Source organism: Haliotis rufescens, unplaced genomic scaffold (genome assembly GCF_023055435.1).
Source record: "Haliotis rufescens isolate VD_foot unplaced genomic scaffold, xgHalRufe1.0.p SCAF_9, whole genome shotgun sequence".
Taxonomy (NCBI): domain Eukaryota; kingdom Metazoa; phylum Mollusca; class Gastropoda; order Lepetellida; family Haliotidae; genus Haliotis; species Haliotis rufescens.
In genome coordinates, this window is record NW_025964383.1 from 37,560,494 (window position 1) to 37,583,208 (window position 22,715).

At 40.5% G+C, this 22,715-nt stretch overlaps 1 protein-coding gene across 4 annotated transcripts in view; it reads left to right on the forward strand.

Moving 5' to 3' along the window:
- LOC124113164 overlaps positions 1-22,715 on the forward strand; it is a 145,552-nt gene that overhangs the window by 72,040 nt on the left and 50,797 nt on the right. For all 4 annotated transcript variants that reach the window (XM_048390513.1, XM_048390514.1, XM_048390512.1 and 1 more), the window contains 16 exons: positions 118-166; positions 6,323-6,349; positions 6,472-6,545; positions 6,782-6,815; positions 10,330-10,385; positions 11,035-11,115; positions 11,225-11,285; positions 12,988-13,049; positions 13,244-13,271; positions 14,219-14,268; positions 14,375-14,441; positions 15,698-15,747; positions 15,963-16,005; positions 16,590-16,684; positions 17,283-17,340; positions 20,059-20,165. In XM_048390513.1, coding sequence (XP_048246470.1) covers positions 118-166; positions 6,323-6,349; positions 6,472-6,545; positions 6,782-6,815; positions 10,330-10,385; positions 11,035-11,115; positions 11,225-11,285; positions 12,988-13,049; positions 13,244-13,271; positions 14,219-14,268; positions 14,375-14,441; positions 15,698-15,747; positions 15,963-16,005; positions 16,590-16,684; positions 17,283-17,340; positions 20,059-20,165 — 942 coding nt within the window. The remainder of the gene's footprint in view (positions 1-117; positions 167-6,322; positions 6,350-6,471; positions 6,546-6,781; positions 6,816-10,329; positions 10,386-11,034; positions 11,116-11,224; positions 11,286-12,987; positions 13,050-13,243; positions 13,272-14,218; positions 14,269-14,374; positions 14,442-15,697; positions 15,748-15,962; positions 16,006-16,589; positions 16,685-17,282; positions 17,341-20,058; positions 20,166-22,715) is intronic.

Genomic DNA, 22,715 nt, shown 5'->3' on the forward strand with positions numbered 1-22,715 from the left:
GAAAATATGAGACAGACAGGGGCAAACACGAAAAATAAATATGTAGTAAGAAACAAGATAAAACAAAATAACATACAACTTGACTGTTTGCGACTTATATTGTTCTCGTTTCTCTAGTTTCTAGTTGAAGACAAGATCCACATTGATTATCTCCAGACTACAATAGGTAAGTACATAGAATGCTCACGGAAAGATCATTCATGCTTATAGTCACCACTTCAACTCTAGACATTAGACGTAATTTAAGCACCAGGTAATTAGCTGACCTATTAGAAGTCAACGCTTCGTTTATATGTTATGCACTATGAGGTCATCTTCGTGTATGGTTTGCCAGGAACTTTGCAAACGTTATTGAATCAAACTGAAGTCGTCGTGTCGAGCAAAGTTAAGCAAATGACAGAACAGGAAAGCAGTTATAATTCTTACGAAATCTATACTTCTAATACATCTTTGCCATAAATCCTGTATTTTGGCTTCAGTCACACTAACTAAAATTTTCAGATTTTCAACAGACGTCCTCTTCACTGTCAGTCACACACAAATAGCATCGTAACCATCCAATCTATGACGTATGCAGTGGCGGGAACCTCACTTTTTTCCTGTGTGTGCTTGAGTCAACACCTATTGTAATAGTGTAACAATCTAGCACTTGGTTGTAAGTCACATTAATCTAAGATTATTATAGCGTTCCGTCTGTCCGTCCGTCCGTCCTTCCGTCCGAGCTTTTGTACAGCCCATTTTAACCATGCACCCTAGCTTCACCAAGCTTTCTACACACATTAACCACAATGAGTACTTGTGCCTTTTGCTAGTTTGAAGATTCTGATTTTTTTAATTTTTGCCGTTTCCATGGAATCATGATGAAACATAAATTTTGGTTGACCAGCGGGAGCACGTGAGTATTAACTGGTGTGATTGTCAGGTCGTAATGAAGTCTCCTCTACTCCCGGTTGCAAGAAGTGTGGTTGATTCATGATCACGGGAGATTCTCATGTTAACTGCATGAAGTGCTGAGAAACGTCTTGCACAGAAGAGAACCGATGTGAACAGTGCGCCAATACGCCTAAGAAAGCCTTCCTTAAGTTAGCTGACCTATTTCTAAGGCTAAGAGGCGTGAAGCGGCCAAGAAGAAGGTGGAAGTCATCACAGCCGACACTGTTCAGACACCTGCTTCCACCCCAGCTCCTCCCATTCCAGCTGAACAATCAACTCCTGCGCTCTCCATGAGTCTGATTCAACAACTTTTCAGCCAACAGCAGATGACGAAGACCATGTTTGAGGCTCGATTCTCAGCCCTAAACGAAGAAATGGGGAATATGGAGACTAATCATATACCTCTGGCTAAGAAAAGTCCCCCGGTCAAGTGCCATCTGTCTCTACAGCACACACGGGTGAAGGGCCTACCCCAGCCGACCGTACCGATCAACGATCTATCCTGACAGCCAGACTGCCAGCTGTTCAGCCAACTGATAAGCCGTACGGCTCACAGAAACAAACTGCACTTCAAGGAACATCCTATCTTGAAGACTCAAGCTGTCGGACTCAGATTTCATCCAGTCGGAGCCAAGCTAGTGGCAGCAGATCTGGCCGTCAGGAAGCTCTAATTGACCTAAAGATCCTCATCAAGAAATTCCTCGTACCTCCGCAAAAAACTCCAGATGGAATCCAGGAGACAGGAGACTGGTTTATCAGCCTCGATTTAAAAGATGTCTGTCTTCACGTCGCGATACACCAATCGTCATGCAAATATCTATGCTTCGTGATCAATGGTCAACGTAACGAGTTCCAGGTCTTGTCATTCAGGATATCAATAGCCCTTGCCTATTGACCATGATTACAGAGCCAGTCATCAGGTTTGCCCACCTCCACCTGGTTCGAATCCATGGATACCTGGACGATTTCCTGGCTCCAGACCAAAAGGAAGCTCAGTTACACCAGAACATGATATTCTTGGTCCAACTAATGACCTACTTCGGCTTCCTACCTGGAAACTGAACATCCCTGCTGACAGCCTTTCTGCCAGGGGAAAATAGTAGCAACAGAATAGGGTTTACATCCCCAGATCTTTGCTTAGATAACCACGCTATGGGACACACCACACCTAGATATACTTGCCACCTGCCAGAACCATCAACTTATGTCAGTCCAGTTCCCGATCCAAGAGCTCACCAGGTTGACGCACTATCGATGGACTGGACGGGTTCATTTGCATACGCATTCCCACCATGGTCTCTCCTAGACAACGTCATCCACAAGGTGGAGGAGACGGATCGCATAATAATCCTGATAGCACCAATGTGGCCCAGCAGAGCGTGGTTTTCCAGATTACTAAGACTACTATTTGAAGAACCTATCCAGTTACCTCTCAATCGAGATCTGTTACGACAACCCAAGTCCAGCATTTTCCATGACATCTATAAAAAAATTAACTACATCTAACTGCTTGGAAATTATCACGCAGCAAATGCAGACATCCGGATACTCTGAGCTTGCCTCAGAAGCTGTGGCAAGATAATGGAGACCTTCATCATCCCTTATGAATAACAACTGATGGTACAGTGGAGAAGACGACAAGGGATTATAACTAATGCTATGTCTATCCCAATGGTAGCGGATTTTCTACTACATCTACGTCAGGACAATAAATTCCGACATGGAACCTTACAAGCCCCTGGCTTAGGCTACCTTACTCAAAAAATCCAGGAATGCTTCCTTCCTCCTTGCCATGGCGACAGCAGCAAGTGTTTCAGAATTCCATGCTATGGACTTTTCTAGTCTCACCAATGATCAACATTGGACCTCAATAACTCTAAGATCAATCCCAGAGTTTGTAGCCAAGAATCAATCTACCACGATGGGTTCGTTGGGCCATAGACCCTATACCATTCCTGCTTTGGAACCAACAGTGGATCACCCGGACTTTTATGTCCCTTCAGAGCTCCCAAGTTCTACCTCTGGGCTACAAACCCATATAGACGCCATCGAAGGAGACTCTTTATATCCTGCAAGACTCATCCCAACAAGGACATAACCAAGGCCACACGCTACCGTTGCAGCAAGTTATACACAGGCTCAGAATTCCACACCACGTCTCGGATCCGGCTCAGCTCATAAAAAGTGACGACATCACGAGAAGTGAGACAATAACCGGAAGTGACGCCAGCACTGGAAATGGTAGGGTAAGGTCCATCTAATGAGGAAATGACGTCTTTGGTAGAAATAGACCTTGAGAGACATCATTACCCAATAAAAGGCCTTGAGAGACGTCATTACTCAATAAAAGTGACGTCAGCACCGGAAGTGACGTCCGCAACGGTATTAGTTTTACATCCATATTGAGTAGAAATAGACCAGAAATCACATCAATATTACAAACAAGATCAGCAAATATAACTGTTATTCTAGTGAAGGTATCACATTTTCAGAGACATTATCAGAATTTCAGAGGAAATTATCCATTATGGTTTCCAGGAGAGGATTACTGTCAAATTACACAGGGAGTTGCTAAAGGCAGGTCCCACCGGGTCCCTCTGATATATTCTGGCAAAGATGTAATAGAGGTAGAGATTTCATAAGAATTATCGATCAATAGTTATCATTATTAATAATTCATAGAAAACTACCTCTATTACATCAGAAGTACTCCCAAACACCTCCCCAATTCACCTACCTCTAGCACCAGTGGTAGTTAGATGTGGGAAAAAAGTGAGGTTCCCGCCATTGCATACGTCATAGATTGGGTGGTTACGATGCTATTTTGGAACAACTAATTGTGTGTGATTGACAGTGAAGAGGACGTCTGTTGAAAATCTGAAAACTTTAGTTGGTGTGACTGAAGCCAAAATACAGGATTTATGGCAAAGATGTAATAGAGGTAGTATTCTTAGAATTATTAACAATGATAACTATTGTTTGCTTTCGCTGTTTATCTGAAAGAAAAGTAAGAGCTCCGTGTCAATTTGCCATTGTGATATGTTGCTAAATAACACACGTTTTAGTTATCCCTCTTTCTAACGAGAGATTCGTCTAGTTACCACATTGTTTGACTTGATCTTTGATTGTCAGGTGTATAGTTCTAGTGTGGGTGAAGTAACTGACTTGTATCATGCTTCTTGCTCGTCAGCTAGTTATCGGGAGAATGAGGGAGTACGGTCTTCACTGCACTGCACTGCACTGCACTGCACTACACTAACTGCGTACGTAACAGGTTACACCACAGCCTACATTGCACTACACTATATTACACTAGACTATACTACACTACACTAACTGAGTGTGTAACAGGTTACACTACGGTCTACACTGCACTACACTATACTACACTACACTAACTGAGTATGTTACAGGTTACACCACGGTCTACACTACACTACACTATACTAACTGAGTGTGTAACAGGTTACACCAAGGTCTACACTACACTACACTTTACTTCACTACACTAACTGAGTGTGTAACAGGTTACACCAAGGTCTACACTACACTACACTTTACTTCACTACACTAACTGAGTGTGTAACAGGTTACACCACGGTCTACACTACACTACACTACACTACACTACACTAACTGCGTATGTAACAGGTTACACCACGGTCTACACTGCACTATACTACACTACACTAACTGAGTGTGTAACACGTTACACCACAGTCTACACTGCACTATACTACACTACACTACACTAACTGCGAGTGTAACAGGTAACACCACGGCCTACACCGCACTACACTACACTACACTACACTACACTACACTACACTACACTAATAAACCTTGCATACTAAAGTTGAGCTGTATGAGCTCAAAACCACAAAACGTTTTTTCATAAGAGTTTTTTTATCCCCCCCCCCCCCCCCCCCCCCCCCCCCCCGGCATATAATGTGGGGGGAAATAGCGGTCAGCCAGTCTGTCCGTCCGTCCGTCTGTCCGTCTGTCCGTCCTTAATCATTTCCTTTTCCGGGGCAGAATTCGAAACCATTCAGTGTATTTGATTGAAACTTGGCAAATCTATCAGGCACATACTGAAGTGGTGCCTTTTGATATTTGGGGATTTTTCTAATTTTTATTTTTTTAAATTTTTATGGAATGAAGTTTGACATAGACTCAATTGGGGATGGGTTTCGTTACCGGGGCAGAATTCGAAAACCATTCATAGTATTTGCCATACTGAAGTGGTGCTTTTTGATATTTTGGGATGTTTCTAATTTTTAGTTTTTTTTAATTTTTATGGAATAAAGTTGGACATAGACTCAATTGGGGATGGAGTTCGTTTCCGGGGCAGTATTAAAAAAACATTCAGTGTATTTGATCGAAACTTGGCAAGACCATCAGGCACATACTGAAGTGGTGCCTTTTGATATTTTGGGATTTTTCTAATTTATATTTTTTTAAATTTTTATTGAATGAAGTTGACATAGACTCAATTGGGGATGGGGTTCGTTTCCGGGGCAGAATTCGAAAACCATTCAGTGTATTTGATCGAAACTTGGTAAATCTATCAGGCACACACTGAAGTGGTGCCTTTTGATATTTTCTTTTACGAATTTTTATTATTTACAATTTTTAGGGAAGTTGGACCTAGACTCCATTGGGGAACGGGTTCATTTCCATTCGGGTCCATTCGAAAACCATTCAGTGGGTAAACAATATATTCAACATTCAACTGCTGACTCATTACATACAGAATTTCATATTTCCTGGTGGTTACTTTACAGACAGCTGCCGGGGGTGAGGGGGGGGGGGGGGGGGGGGGGGGGGTCATCTTTCTGATGACTCTTGTTTAGAATCTACTTGTTTTGTTGCATATGTCAACATTTTGTAACACTAAATACAAAGACATCTGATTGACAAGCGTTCAGTTGAATAACTACGAAATCTTTAATATGGTCTCAATGTAATAGTGTCCTTTCACTGGAATAGAGCATGGCACGAATGTAAATTAGTTTAGTAAGGAAGAACATTTAGTAATCAAATGATATTGTTTTACTGCATTCTGAAACATCTGGAATGATGGCATAGTTTTGTTGAGCTTAATTCTAAAAATCAAGTCTGTAAAAGTAATAATGATGTTTACTGGGTCGTTGTTTCTACTTGGATAACCAAGCAGAGTATGAATGAAGTTGAGTTTGATTTTGAGTGTTCGAGGTGTTTCCTGATGTGTTTGCTTTGCTTCAGTCCAGAATACATGATCAGAGTTACTGTGTTTCTACAACTACTGCTGTCTATATAGTCTACTTTCGACAAAAAGGTGTTGGCTGGAAGTATATGATGTAATAAAGTTAAAAAAAAATACGTCTGTACAACACCTTTATTTTTTCAGATTCTTGGATAAAGAAACAGGATTCAGGTACAGTAATTACCTACCTTCGAATAGTCACCTGGCATGTCGAACGGCGTTCGTTTTTGATACTTCGTGAATGTCTTGAAGTCCAGTTTATTTTCAGTTAAATACACGTCCTTCTATTTTAGTGTTTTTTGGAGAATATTTTCATGATCCCGCAGCCATAAACCTTGAAAGGGAACTGGAACGCGTCACCAAGCAGGTACGTTGTTATACATACGATATAGGAATGATCTCATACATTTTAGCACACCTGACTGTTTGTCCGGCGTCCAACTATGTATTCATAAAGCAGGTACAGTTGTTGAAACCTGACTATTTATGAGTTGCGGTTAACATTTTTGTTACAGTTTTGGGGAAAAGGTTTGGACAATGTGTGCTTAGGATCGTTGATTCTCTTCCATGATAAAATGTTAATAGGCAGTTAACTTCACTCAGTTGCAGGTAAAGATGGAGAGAAACAGTGAAAAAAGTAAGTTTATGTTTAATGGTCAAAACAGGATGTTCTAAAACTGTGGTAAACAGTGGTTAAATAATCATTACAATTATTAAATTGGTATTGACATTTTTCTGTACTTAGAAAACTGAAATAAAGGATTATTAGCAGATTAATCTACCATAGCAGAGTGACAGGAAAGGGGGTTCGGTTTAACGCCCTTTTTCAATTATTCTCAATCATGTCACGACGTGTCAGTATAATTTGTGAGGAAAAGCAGAAGCGAGAATTTACCACATTGATTTGAAAGACCTAGCATTGGTATGGTCGTAACCAACCAAGTATCACAAACAGGGTGAATCGTGTTCGATATTTTGAAGAACTTTGGTTGTTTGGAATGAACAGGATGTAGCAACACTAAAAGTGTTTCTATTAGTTACTTTCAATTGTAAGAAACTGATATAATGTGAATAAATCCTAAGTAATGTTACACAAGTATGATATTCCTCATTCTGGATGTACGAATCACTGCTACTGAATTGTCGAACGCAGTACCACCCAGAAACAAAGTCATTTTACCTCATGTGACCAACTGTTACTTCGTCGCTGAAAGTGCAAAGTGTCACTTTTGTCAGTCTTTGATCTGTGTCTCTCGTGTGGTACTGACATCATTAATCATGATACATTTATAATCATATAGTCAACAATGAAATCGTAGGTTTGATATTTAAAGATAGGAGACATATAGATGAGTTTTGTATCCCACGAAAAGATGCATATTTAACATCGTTGAAGTTTTGATACAGTTCAGTAAAGTTAACTACATGTTGTTCATATAACGAGGTTATCACGCGAGTGTGTTTAGGGATGGGTAATATCCTGTATTAGGAATAAACATTGTGTTTATCCAGCCTTGGCGAGCTAAATACAAAATGTCTATTCCTAATACAGGACATTTACAATTCCCAAACACACAAGCGTGATACATGTAACCTCTTCATCAAAAATGTCATTCTTTAATTCTGTGCTTGAAAATCTCTTTCCATCTCTCACAAATATTATCTATACATTTTTTCCTGGAATGTGCGCATTAATATATATTACGTCAGAGGGTAAGTGATGTGTCAGTCGGACAGTGACAGTAGCCAATATAGTTCCAACAGAAACGTGTTTCTTACACAGTGGCGTAACCAAATATATGCATAAAAAACAATTGCCGACAAAAATTGTTTTTACTTGCCTTTCGCGGCAATTCAGCGGTCTGTCCGATAGAGTGACTCCCCTTTAGGTTTCTCGGCAGGATAAAGCCAACGGATAAAAAACGGATAAAGCGGGATCAGTACGGGATCTGTGCTTGTAGACCTCTGCTGCTTAAAAACCTTTTCCACAAATTAAAATAGTTGGATTCCTGCCGAAATATGTTTGAATTGTTACCTTGTTTCGTTTTGTCGCTGTGTGTACATCTGACTGCACTTCTTAACGTTATGACGGGACAGGCCGACTGTCAACAGCGTCTGACCGTGGCCGTGACGTCTCATAGACTAGGGTTAGAGTAGCTTCCCTTTGACAAAGGACAGTTACTTTAGCGGACAGACCGATGGATTGCCGCGAAAGGCAAGTAAAAACAATAGTTGTTTTGCGTATATGTTGCTTCGCCACTGTATAAGAAACAGATTTCAGTTGGAACTAAATTGGCTACTGTCACTGTCCGACTGACACTTGCCCTGTGACGTAATAAATATTAATGCGCGCATTCCAGGATAGCTTGCAATGTTTAGGTAATGTTTGTGAGAGGGAAAGCGACTTTAAAGCACAGAATTAAAGATTGATATTATATGATAAAGAGGTTATCATGCTTGTGTGTTTGGGGATGGTAAATATCTTGTATTAGGAATAAACACTATGTATTTAGGTCGCCAAGGCTCGCTAAATACAATTTTTATTCCTAATACAGGATATTTACCATCCCCAATCACACTCGCGTGATAACCTCTATTCATCAAAGGGAGGCTGCTATAAACCTAGTCTATGAAACGTCACGGCCACAGTCAAGACGTTGTTGATAGTCGGCCTGTCCTGTCATAACGATACGAAGCGCAGTCAGATGTACACACAGCGACAAAACAAAACAAGGTAACAATTCGAACATATTTTAATTTGTGGAAAAGGTTCCAAGCCGCAGAGGTCTACAAGTACAGATGGGAAAGTGATCCCGCTTGGCTAGTGCCCTCGCTAAACATCTTTCGCAATTTATATCTCCAAAGTTGCAAAAACTTGTAAAAATGCCTTAGCTATGTCACAGTAAGACACTGATTTTCGTTATATAAGACTATTCTGTTCATGATGACTCCAATTATCCCAGTAGCCATGTTTGCTTGTAAACAGTGAAAGTAGTCCCTACTTGACCTTTGATATTTGCATCTCTATCCGCATATGACACCAACGGATATCGTTTTATCCGTTGGCTTTATCCTGCCCACCTATTATATGATAAATTAGTGTATCAAGATACATTATCAAGATATATTAGATATCAATGAATAAACAATAAAATATATTGAAACACATATATACAAGTGGCAGCAAAAAACAGAAGCAGATCCTAGAATTAATGTAACATAATATTTTCACTGTTGAATGTCTTAAAACAAGTCTGTCTGCGTTCTTGAACCCAGAACAGTGTTGGAAGCTCGAAGGTATTTGGTGTTTCCAAATGCAATCCTTAATTGGCAAGTAGATTAGAAACAAGTCAGGCCGAGAAGACCTCGAATCACTCTATTGTCGCTTATATAGGTATAGCCAGCCTTCTAGAAAAATTGTCCCTTCGGGAAACCTCTGAAACGATCAAGCCTGTCATGATCATGTGTACAACAAGGACATGAAGCTTTAACTTCTAGTTCAATACCAGTTTTGAAAGCTCCAAATCTGGCCATGACATCGCTAAAAGCAGAGTCCTCTGTACGATTCCGACCACATCATTAAGGCCTTGAATGTTGTAACCATGATGAACACTTCTGAGCAAAGGTCGTATGACACTCTTTGAAATCTTCGCTGAAAGAGCATGCTCGATTGAACCTCAATTCTATTATGCATTTTACTTGTGTTCTCCGCCATTATTTTGCTGGAATATAAATAAAAGTGGCGTGAAACCATACCAACTCACTCAATAGTTGGGATATGGATGTTGGATGTAGATGTCAAAGACTGGAATATTGCTTGACATAAAAGGAAAGTTAAAAATTGGAAAGTTGAAGTCGTCCCTCTTGTCATGCAGTCTTATTTTCTGTCACTCTGAATCTGTATGCCTGTATCTAAATATGAAACAGATGGTACAATGGGACGTAAGATGAGGTGGACATGTAACGTTTGGTATCTGTTATTGACATATCAGACTTGAGTATTCTCCAAAGACAGGGTATAACAAATTTAATCCTCTTGTCGAACTCTCGAGTTCATTTCTACTTATCATATAGTTGGTGTAGAAGTACTAGCTTTGTATCAATGCGTGTTATGGATGTTATGAAATGACAAAATCGTCTGTATTTATCAGATGACGAGGTGATTCCTGCAAATCTGGTGGACGTGTATAAAGGGGATGACTCAGTGGTAAGGAGGATATAGTTACTGTTCTTCCCAAGGTCGGGGATTTCAGAGGGAGGCAGGGTATGGTAATCATGTGTTTTTCATTAATCTTCATAGAATTAGTGATTCACTGGCACGCACATGCAACAGAAACCTAGAGCTGGTCTTACTTTGACATGCTTTCAGTCCTGGTTTGTCTGGTCAAGGCTAAAAAAGTAAATAAAGCAACAGAACCCTTTCCATATCCAAATGAAATCTCTACATAAAGCAGCGTCGATTGTACGTTTCCGACTATATCATGTACATGTGTTTATGAATCACTATCAAATAGCAATGACACTAGGTGTTCGCCTAAAGGTGAGCATATCCTGCCCCACCGTTGGCACCTGTCACAAACACATGAAAAGTAAAGTCAATTGTTCACCTGACAAAAAACATTAACATATGGTACAGGTCCAAATACGGAATTGCATCATATTTTCATCTGATGTGTCAAATTTGGAAATGTCCTTCACATGTCTACTATAAAACATTGCTGACTTAGCTGGAGTTTTGCTGATTGCCTCATTCACTTGGAAACATGGAATTTTGTGTTTTGTCCTCAATGTGGCAAACCAACGTATGATACATCCTTGAATGCAAATATGTTGGTTTATCTTGCATGCAATTACAGATGAAACCACACGCGGACGTCCCACAAGCAGCTCCCATCGCCCCTACGCCACGAAGTGTATCAACGATGCCGTCACAACAGGTAGTAACAATGAAGTCACATTCCACCTCTCGCATATAAACTGGCAAATTATAGAAACACAATGTAAACATTCACATTGCATTTATACAAACCGCTTCTTCTGTTTTAGAATATATCTGAAGGCAGGGTGCGATCTTTCCTTCCCCAGTCAAACCAATGCAAGGATTCGGGTACGTTACTTACATACAGTGTTTACAATGTATCAAATGTCCCGATTTAGGTATATAGGATTCTCGGATCTTGTCATCGTATTCCAATTGCGTAGCTCGATGCTCATGATGTCAACCATTGGATTGTTTGGTCCAGACTCGATTATTTACAGTCCGCTGTACAGCTGGAATGCGGCGTTAAACAACAATGAATAACAACAATTAATTAGAAAAGAAATTAATTACAAATTTATTACAATTAAAATTTGGTCTTACGAAATATTGTTTTTGGCAAAAGGCACATTTCTTTTTCCTGTGAAATATATACATCTAAATATTTTATGAAATTCATTGCTGATATCATCTATGTTACATAATTTCCATGGGTTTTTTAAAATAAAAATAAGGTTGGTGTGGCGAAGAGAAACAGCAAGGCGGACATCTTTGATTGACCTAATCAATTCTTAAATATAAAGAAGCGATATCAAGTGATTATCAACACATCGATAATCGTCATTGATTAGGAGTGTCTGAATTTTAAAAGCACAGATATTACTGCTGCCAGACAGACATTGTTTTAAAAAGAACTTAAGACTAAAATATGCAGTATCCTTACAACAAAACACTCCTTCTGACATCTGTATCATGTGTCATTCAAAACAATATTGACAAAACGTGGCTGATTATTATTATATGCCATCGTCTTGCCTGATCTGCTTTCTGGCATATTTGAATATATTTGAAAAGGAATGAGTCGAACTGAATTCTATCAAACTTTTAGTGAGAGCTATGTCATAGAAGATACCATGCTCCATGGTCTGTTGTCTGTTTTGTGAATATGTTGTCTCGATGTACTTATGTACCATTGTATAACTAGATGGATCAAAATATCAGAGGTTTATATGATCTCAAAATGATATATTAAGTATACATTTTACTCGATCCAGCCGATGAGTCTGATTTGAATTGTCCCTGTGTAAGAAATACTTTCTTCAATTGTATTCCTGTGGTCCTCAAACAGTTTAATGATTTCCGTGGACTCGTTGCAAAATGTAGTTTCATGGCATGTAGTGTTTAATGTCAAGCTAGGCGCAGGATGCAGTTGGCATGTGGGGAGTATTTATCGTTCGCCTGTCCTAAGATGCAGCTGACGTGTAGGGTATACTCGCATGGGCTAGATGGAGTCTGCAGCTGACACCTCAAGGTCATGTACGTGGGCTGAATGTAGGATGCAGATGGGTCCTAGCGGATATTGACATATCACGGTTAGAGTACAGTGTAGGTATTATTTATGTGGCCTATGTAAGATGTAGCTGCCATGAAGAAGGTATTAGTTTGAGCCAGGTGTGGAATGTAACAGGATTATTGACATGGGTCAGGTGTGTGGTGTAGCTAACGTGTTGGCTATGGGGTTATTGGCCATGGCTGTGCTCAAAAATCTACTATAATTAATCGTATTAAGTTAGAGACGCATTAATTTCAAGATTTACAGTATTAGTTAATAATCAAATTAACTTTTGCCGCTTTTGGTGACACAGGTGACAATCTTAAATCATTTTGCAACTTATTAACATCTATTGATGATAAACCTATAACATAATATTAGCAACTATTATTCAACAAATCAACATATGTTAAACTGAAACGTAATGGACTCAAAACATGAAACCTGGCTCTATTTCTGTAAACATTTTGTCTGTGATGATTGCAAATTCTCTTAAAGATTCCGGAGACAAAGAGAAAGAAGAGACGAAGACAGGGGGCGTGGGGCAGATGGCAATACAGGTAACCATATAGTGGATTAATATTCTGTTCTTCGAATCTCATCCGACAGCTCTCACTCTACAGAAGCAGACAATTAGACCCAGATTGCATTTGACACTTAATAGCCCAATATAATTAACAGTTATATCTTACAGTTATTAATGAATGGACTAGTTATCTTTTTACTACAATACCAACAAACTCTTTTCTCTCAGTTCCAGGATATGATGAAAAGGGCCGAAAGTGAGTCTGGTTGTTCTCGTTCTTGCTGATGTAATATTCCCCGCGGGGGACACAGGATTGAGTGTTGTTCGTCCCGCCTTCCGTCCGTCACGTTTTGTTTCCGGACGAAAACGCAAAGATCATTCAATATTTCTGTACCAAACTTTTCACAGATATCACAGAAAAGTTTGAAGTATATATTTTATTCGGCTTTCATGAGCACAAATTGCACAGATATCAGTCAAGGCTTGAACTGGTGTCTTTTGCTATTCTGGAATGTTTTTAAGGGAAAATCTTTCAAATTCTAATTTAATGAAGGCTTCATTTCCATAGCAGAACTCATGAACCATTTGTACTTCCTCACTTATCAATCGAAAGGTCAACTGATTTTTAAGTTTGGGGAATTTTTCAACTGTGGTATTTTTTTCAAACAAATGGAAACCCCATGCAATGTATCCAATAATAGGCACTGCTCCCTGTGGTGTTCTCGTAGTAACACCACCCTATTAAGATGGCTAAAGGTATCAGTCAGCTAGCAGCGTATCATTGAGTTTTGGACTCAGGGGCATTGACTGTATAGAACAGGTCCAAGTGCACGCATTTCTTAATGGGGCATAATGGATATAAACATATTCGCCTTATGTTTCCAAAACTGAATATGAAACGTTGATGATATAACGAAAAGTACAAAAATGAAATGCTTACAACAAGAGTACTTTAGCGACAACGTTTTAATTTCAACGTGTGTTTTTTATATCGGTCCAATTTATCCAGAGCAAGTCATAGCCTGTTTGCCAGGTTATTCAAATTAAGAAATGTTCTTAGTCTGTTTAAAGCATCGTGATCATCTTTCAACTTAGTTCATGAAGACATCGATGCAAAACATGACACTATGTTATATATTTATGTTTATGTGTATACAATAACTGTCATATGTTTGATAACAACAAAGTATTCATTTTCCTCAGATATGGATAAGTCTCATAGCAGTCAAGTTGAAGAGCCATCTATATCAAAGGTAGGATCAGTGTCAGATTTTGGTCAATTGATAGCAGTAAATTCCCTGAAAAGTCGATGTTGTTGAATGGACAACTTGCAGACTTGTAAATCACATATCATTCCAGGGGACGTTGAGTGATGACTACACTGCAAGTCAAGAACGGGACATGAGAGCTTCAGAGACACAAATATGTAAGTGTGCAGCTTGACATGTGAAGACAGTGTTCCTGGCTTGGAAGACATCAATGATCTAATATCCGCAGTGACATGCCATATAACACTAAGCCTGAACTAAAAGTGTGCAGCTTGACATGTATAGACAACGTTCCTGGCTTGAAAGAGATCAATGATCTAATATCCGCAGTGACATGGTATATAACACTAAGCCTGAACTAAAAGTGTGCAGCTTGACATGTATAGACAGCGTTCTGGGCTTGAAAGACATCAATGATCTAATATCCGCAGTGACATGCCATATAACACTAAGCCTGAACTAAAAGTGTGCAGCTTGACATGTATAGACAACGTTCCTGGCTTGAAAGACATACAATGATCTAATATCCGCAGTGACATGGTATATAACACTAAGCCTGAACTAAAAGTGTGCAGCTTGACATGTATAGACAGCGTTCTGGGCTTGAAAGACATCAATGATCTAATATCCGCAGTGACATGGTATATAACACTAAGCCTGAACTAAAAGTGTGCAGCTTGACATGTATAGACAACGTTCCTGGCTTGAAAGACATCAATGATCTAATATCCGCAGTGACATGCCATATAACACTAAGCCCGAACTAAAAGTGTTGAGAATCAATGAATGTACCAGGGGGTAAACAGCATATTACATAGCATTAATTACAATATCTGTTCCTGTTTCGACCCGAAAATGTATTGTGACTGTAGTAAGTCAGTTTTCCATAATGGTAACGTGGGCTTTACACAAGGTATTGGGAGGGGAAATTCCCTGAGGTATCTAAGCCCAACAAACTGTGACATCAGGTGTCAAACGGTTTGACCTAGTGCAGTCACACGTCCTATTGTCCCTCCCCATTGTCAGTGGATGTGTTTGTGTTATGAACGTATAGAATGTGTGTGGTTGTGTCCTTGGAATCTTAGCCACACAAATGTAGCAGACATCAGTATCAATGTAGCAGACATCAGTATCAGCGCCTCTCACTCTGACCCTGTTTATATGTGGACTTCTCCTTCAGGTATTGCAGAGATCAGTATCAATGTAGCAGACATCAGTATCAATGTAGCAGACATCAGTATCAATGTAGCAGACATCAGTATCAATGTAGCAGACATCAGTATCAATGTAGCAGAGATCAGTATCAATGTAGCAGACATCAGTATCAATGTAGCAGACATCAGTATCAATGTAGCAGACATCAGTATCAGCGCCTCTCACTCTGACCCTGTTTATATGTGGACTTCTCCTTCAGGTATTGCAGAGATCGCCGAACAAGAGAAGAGGTTGCTGACCTTAGAGGAGGTACAATTTTCTATACCACATCTGATAAATTCAAAGTGCACCCGTATCAAGTTCCAATGGTTCATAAACAATATCTATATATTTGTCACATTATTTTTTACATAATCTAATTGTATAACCAACGACTAAAGAAAGACAGTTTGATAAAGAACAATATGTCACTATCGACGTTTATGAATATGAATGGTTTGAATGATTTTTCCGTGTATTTTAAGGAACATGACCTCCAAAAACGACACCTTGATTTGCTGTACTGTGGTACGTATTACAATATTGCACGGGTTATACTTCTCTGTAACATGTTGCCACAGACGGCTGGAATCTGTGGATAAACATAACTACACCTGACAGATATGCACACAGATATAATATTGACTCATATCACACAATCAGGAGTCTCTCGTATCATATGATCCTTTGTGATTCGTGAGACATATTTCATAGTGGCTCGCACCACATGATTCATAGTGGCTCGCATTACATGATTCATAGTGGCTCGCATCACATGGTTCATAGTGGCTCGCATTGCATGGTTCATAGTGGCTCGCATTACATGGTCCATAATGGCTCGCATTACATGATTCATAGAGACTCGCATTACATGAATCATAGTGGCTCGCATCAGATGATTCATAGTGGCTCGCATTACATGATCAATACTCGTGGTGTTTCTGATGCTTTTTTGCCATCGCACATCACTTTGACAACTTGCATTGTACAAACCCCCTTGCATTGTACAGACAAATAGAACTGAAATGGCACATGCAGGCCACGAACATTTCCGCCTAAACCTAAACCACAATTATCAAGAACATGTCATGTGACTTATCTTGTACCTACAGACCTTCCTCATGAGTGGTTCATCAAAGTGCACTACCTACAGAGACACCAGGATGTCTTGTCCCTGTACGACGTGGAGCTGCCGGAAGTCATCAGTGTGAGTCGGCGTTCATATTTGTTCATCAAGATCAGAGAGGCACTCCTCTCCTCTGCCAATGAGCCCAATCAACAAATCTTTCTTCTAAATAAAGCAACAAAACACTAAAATCATAAGAAATCTGTCCAAAAAGCTGTGTCTGTCTCATAAGCATGAGTTAATGAATCACTATCAATTAGTGATGATACATACAAGGTGTTCGAAATTGTTGAGCACAGGTATAACCTGATGAACCCACTGCTGACAGTGAACCTGTAACACGTGTGTATTGTGTATGTGTTTCATACACAAGAAGGCGCTCAGCATTTTCAAGTTACATATAGAACTCACCACTCTGATTCATATGAATATGTTTTTAAAGTAATGTGTATAAGGTGAAAATGTAAATATGGCTTACAATAGCTATAATGGCATAATATCACACAGTAAACGAATTTAAGGCACACAAAACATCACACAATTCTGATAACTTCAATATCTCGCACAATAGTGCCTATGTGTACATACATTCTCACACTGAACTGATTGTTGACATTGCGAGCGATTCTCATTAATAAGTATGTGCATATATTTATATCTTTATCTGAAATAATTGCAGGAGATGGTCAGACCCGGACCTTCCCACATCCAGACATCCAAGTTGGAGATTTCTCCAGGTAAAACTCATCATACTCAATGTTCATCCTACCCGTGAGTGAATTTTAACACTACTTCGAGCAGTATTTCAGTTATATCAGGTTGTGTCAGCCTGATGTGGGAGGAGGTGAGGCAGATGTAAGCACATTTACCACTTTGGCGGAACCAACAAGAACGAGCCAAGAATAATTTTTCATTATCATTTAGATGACTGGTCCGCTCGGTGCGATTATCCATCAAACAAGACATTCAGGCCTGTTGTCAAAATCTGAAAACAACTGCATCGAGTGTTCCAGGTCGCGGAGACAGGTGTCAGTAATGTGTGTTTGTGTGTGACCACTTTGATCTGATTGATCGCCGCCTCCATGCCTTCCAATAGCATCTGAATTTTAGCTAAATGAGGAACTGTCCGATCATGACAGTCCAAGAACCTGTATATATCGGGGAACTGCATGATGTGATGTAAAGGCAGCACTAAGCAGGACCTGTATATATCAGGAAACAGCTGGATGTGTTGTAATGGCAACACTAAGCAGGACCTATATATATCGGGAAACTGCAGGATGTGCTGTAATGTGAACACAAAGCAGGACCTGTATATATCAGGAAACAGCTGGATGTGGCGTAATGGCAACACTGAGCAGGACCTGTATATATCAGGGAACTGCAGGATGTGGTGTAATGGCAACACTAAGCAGGACCTATATATATCGGGAAACTGCAGGATGTGGTGTAATGACAACACAAAGCAGGACCTGTATATATCGGGAAACTGCAGGATGTGCTGTAATGGCAACACTAAGCAGGGCCTCTATATATCAGGAAACTGCAGGATGTGGTGTAATGTTAACACCTAGCGGGACCTGTCTGTATCGGGGAACTGCAGGATGTGGTGTAATGGCAACACTAAGCAGGACCTGTATATATCGGGGAAACTGAAGGATGTGGTGTAATGACAACACAAAGCAGGACCTGTATATATCGGGGAAACTGCAGGATGTGGTGTAATGGCAACACCAAGCAGGACCTGTATATATCAGGAAACAGCTGGATGTGGTGTAAATGACAACACTAAGCAGGACCTGTATATATCGGGAAACTGCAGGATGTGCTGTAATGGCAACACTAAGCAGGGCCTCTATATATCATGAAACTGCAGGATGTGGTGTAATGTTAACACATAGCAGGACCTGTATATATCGGGAAACAGCTGGATGTGGTGTAAATGACAACACTAAGCAGGACCTGTATATATCGGGAAACTGCAGGATGTGCTGTTATGGCAACACTAAGCAGGGCCTCTATATATCATGAAACTGCAGGATGTGGTGTAAATGTTAACACCTAGCAGGACCTGTATATATCGGGGAACTGTCGGATGTGGTGTAATGTCAACACCAAGCAGGACCTCTATATATCAGGAAACAGCAGGATGTGGTGTAAATGTTAACACCTAGCAGGACCTGTATATATCGGGGAACTGCCGGATGTGGTGTTATGGCAACACCAAGCAGGACCTGTATATATCGGGGAACTGTCGGATGTGGTGTAATGGCAACACCAAGCAGGACCTGTATATATCGGGGAACTGCCGGATGTGGTGTTATGGCAACACTAAGCAGGACCTGTATATATTATGAAACTACAGGATGTGGCGTTATGGCAACACTAAGCAGGGCCTCTATATATCAGGAACTGCCGGATGTGGTGTAATGTCAACACCAAGCAGGACCTGTATATATCGGGGAACTACAGGATGTGGTGTAATGGCAACACTAAGCAGGACCTGTCTATATCCAGGAACTGCAGGATATGGTGTAATGGACGTCCCAAACATGTACTCATGGACTCGGGTCAGGTGATCAAGCTGGCCACACAATACGGTCGATTCTGTCATCATTCAAGTACTGGTCCATAATGCTGACATGATGAGGATTTCCGTAGTCACCAATGATAATGAATGTACATATCGCAAATGTCATTCTTTGAAGGGAACAGCTGACCCACTTAGCAACGTTAGCCTCCTGATACCATTGCGCAACACCCGACCACGAGGTTCTGTGAAGTTGGTTGGTTGGTTGTTTTTTTAAGGCGCACTCAGCAATATTCCAGTCGCCTTTTACAGCAAGCATGGGCTGCTGAAGACCTATTCTACCCCGGATCTTCACGGGTCGGTTCTGTGAACTCAACTAGAGAAGAAAAAAGGGGACCAGTTATCTTAACACCAGGCAAAACGGGCCCGTGTATGCCAATCAATGGTATGGGATACTTGATCTGGAGGAACGAAGATCTCCTTGAAAACACATTGCTTGTCTTGACATGTTTACTAGTGTGGCTTACGGGACTGTTTGCCGGCATGAACGGATGTCTTCAGCAGCCCGTCCTCCCGCTGCGTTGAGGACTGCATTGGTTGGAAACGAGTCCATGCTCTGCAGCACGTACAGCATTAAGTTGTGATATCACACTGTCAAGCATACTAATATAGCAAGCATTGTTGATGTAGAATATTCGTATACACAGTGCGTGAAAGCCAAAATTAATGCGTGATGGGTTATCAAAACATGGTCAAGTTAAAGTTTGATAATCATGTTGTTGACCAATATATGTGTTGTCCTTAGCAAACTTTGAGTGCCACATCCCAATGATAATAATTGCCATACAATGTATTTGTATAAGGATTATATATATGTGATTCAGCTTCTTCTTTCTACCAACAATGCCATTCTATATTTTATCAGAAGATGAAAGCCACAAGAGGCCTGTGAAGAGAAGTCAAATTGCCAAACTGAGGCGGTTTCAACAAGGGCTGCTGAAGGAGAGTGACCTGTTTGACATCATAGGAAACGTAAGAAGACATTATCTTATATCTATTTATATCCAGTGGGGCCCATTTCTGATCTTTTGCCTTGGGTTAAGTAATTCAGCAATGCAGTGTGGCTCATCCCTTAGGATTACTCCATGTCTTTCTTCAGGGGTTAAGTAATACAGCAATGTAGTGTGGGTCACCCCTTAGGATTACTCCATGTCTTTCTTCAGGGGTTAAGTAATACAGCAATGCAGTGTACCTCAGCCCTTAGAATAACTCCATGTCTTTCTTCAGGGGTTAAGTACTACAGAAATGTGGTATGGTTCACCCCTTTGGATTACTCCATGTCTTATTTCAGGGTTTTTAGGAATACAGCAATGCAGCGTGGGTTATCCCTTAGGATTACTCCATGTCTTTCTTCAGGGGTTAAGTAATACGGCAATGCAGTGTGGCTCACCCCTTAGGATTACTCCATGTCTTACTTCAGGGGTTAAGTAATACAGCAATGCAGTGTGGTTCATTCCTTAGGATTACTCCATGTCTTTCTTGAGGGGTTAAGTAATACATCAATGCAGCGTGGGTTATCCCTTAGGATTACTCCATGTTGTACGCCAGGGTTTAAGGAATACAGCAATGCAGCGTGTTTATCCCTTAAGATTACTCCATGTCTTTCTTCAGGGGTTAAGTAATACGGCAATGCAGTGTGGTTCACCCATTAGGATTACTCCATGTCTTACTTCAGGGTTTAAGTAATACAGCAATGCAGTGTGGTTCACCCCTTGGTATTTCTCCATGTCTTTCGTCAGGCGTTAATTACTACAGCAATGCAGTGTGGTTCACCCCTTAGGATTACTCCATGTCTTTCGTCAGGGGCTAAGTAATACAGCAATGCAGTGTGGTTCACCCCTTAGGATTACTCCATGTCTTACTTCAGGGGTTAAGTAATACAGCAATGCAATGTGGTTCACCCATTAGGATTACTCCATGTCTTATTTCAGGGTTTTAAGGAATACAGCAATGCAGCGTGGGTTATCCCTTAGGATTACTCCATGTCTTTCTTCAGGGGTTAAGTAATACAGCAATGCAGTGTGGCTCACCCCTTAGGATTACTCCATGTCTTACTTCAGGGGTTAAGTAATACAGCAATGCAGTGTGGTTCACCCCTTAGGATTACTCCATGTCTTACTTCAGGGGTTAAGTAATACAGCAATGCAGTGTGGTTCACCCCTTAGGATTACTCCATGTCTTACTTCAGGGGTAAAGTAATACAGCAATGCAGTGTGGCTCACCCCTTAGGATTACTCCATGTCTTACTTCAGGGGTTAAGTAATACAGCAATGCAGCGTGGGTTATCCCTTAGGATTACTCCCTGTCTTTCTTCAGGGGTTAAGTAATACAGCAATGCAGTGTGGTTCACTCCTTAAGATTACTCCATGTCTTTCTTGAGGGGTTAAGTAATACATCAATGCAGCGTGGGTTATCCCTTAGGATTACTCCATGTTGTACGCCAGGGTTTAAGGAATACAGCAATGCAGCGTGGGTTATCCCTTAGGATTACTCCATGTCTTTCGTCAGGGGTTAAGTAACACATCAATGCAGCGTGGGTTATCCCTTAGGATTACTCAATGTCTTTCTTCAGGGGTTAATTACTACAGCAATGCAGTGTGGTTCACCCCTTAGGATTACTCCATGTCTTTCGTCAGGCGTTAATTACTACAGCAATGCAGTGTGGTTCACCCCTTAGGATTACTCCATGTCTTACTTCAGGGGTTAAGTAATACAGCAATGCAGCGTGGGTTATCCCTTAGGATTACTCCGTGTCTTTCGTCAGGGGTTAAGTAATACAGCAGTGCAATGTGGTTCACACCTTAGGATTACTCCATGTCTTACTTCAGGGGTTAAGTAATACAGCAATGCAGCGTGGGTTATCCCTTAGGATTACTCAATGTCTTTCTTCAGGGGTTAAGTAATACAGCAATGCAGTGTGGTTCACCCCTTAGGATTACTCCATGTCTTACTTCAGGGGTTAGGTATTACAGCAATGCAGTGTGGTTCACCCATTAGGATTACTCCATGTCTTATTTCAGGGTTTTTAGGAATACAGCAATGCAGTGTGGTTCACCCCTTAGGATTACTCCATGTCTTACTTCAGGGTTTAAGGAATACAGCAATGCAGCGTGGGTTATCCCTTAGGATTACTCCATGTCTTACTTCAGGGGTTAAGTACTACAGCAATGCAGTGTCGTTAACCCATTAGGATTACTCCATGTCTTTCTTGAGGGGTTAAGTAATACAGCAATGCAATGTTGTTCGCCCCTTAGGACTCCATGTCTTACTTCTGGGGTTAAGTAATACAGCAATGCAGTGTGGTTCACTCCTTATGATTACTCCATGTCTTTCGTCAGGGGTTAAGTAATACATCAATGCAGTGTGATGTATGCTGTTCTCTCTGTATGCGATGTGGTTTGTATTTGGCTGTTTGATTATATCCTCTATCTTCAACTATCTATCATCTGCCTGTGTAAGTTGTCTTGTATTCACTATCTATATTCTCCTGTGTGATATGTGTTGTATTCACTATTTATCTTC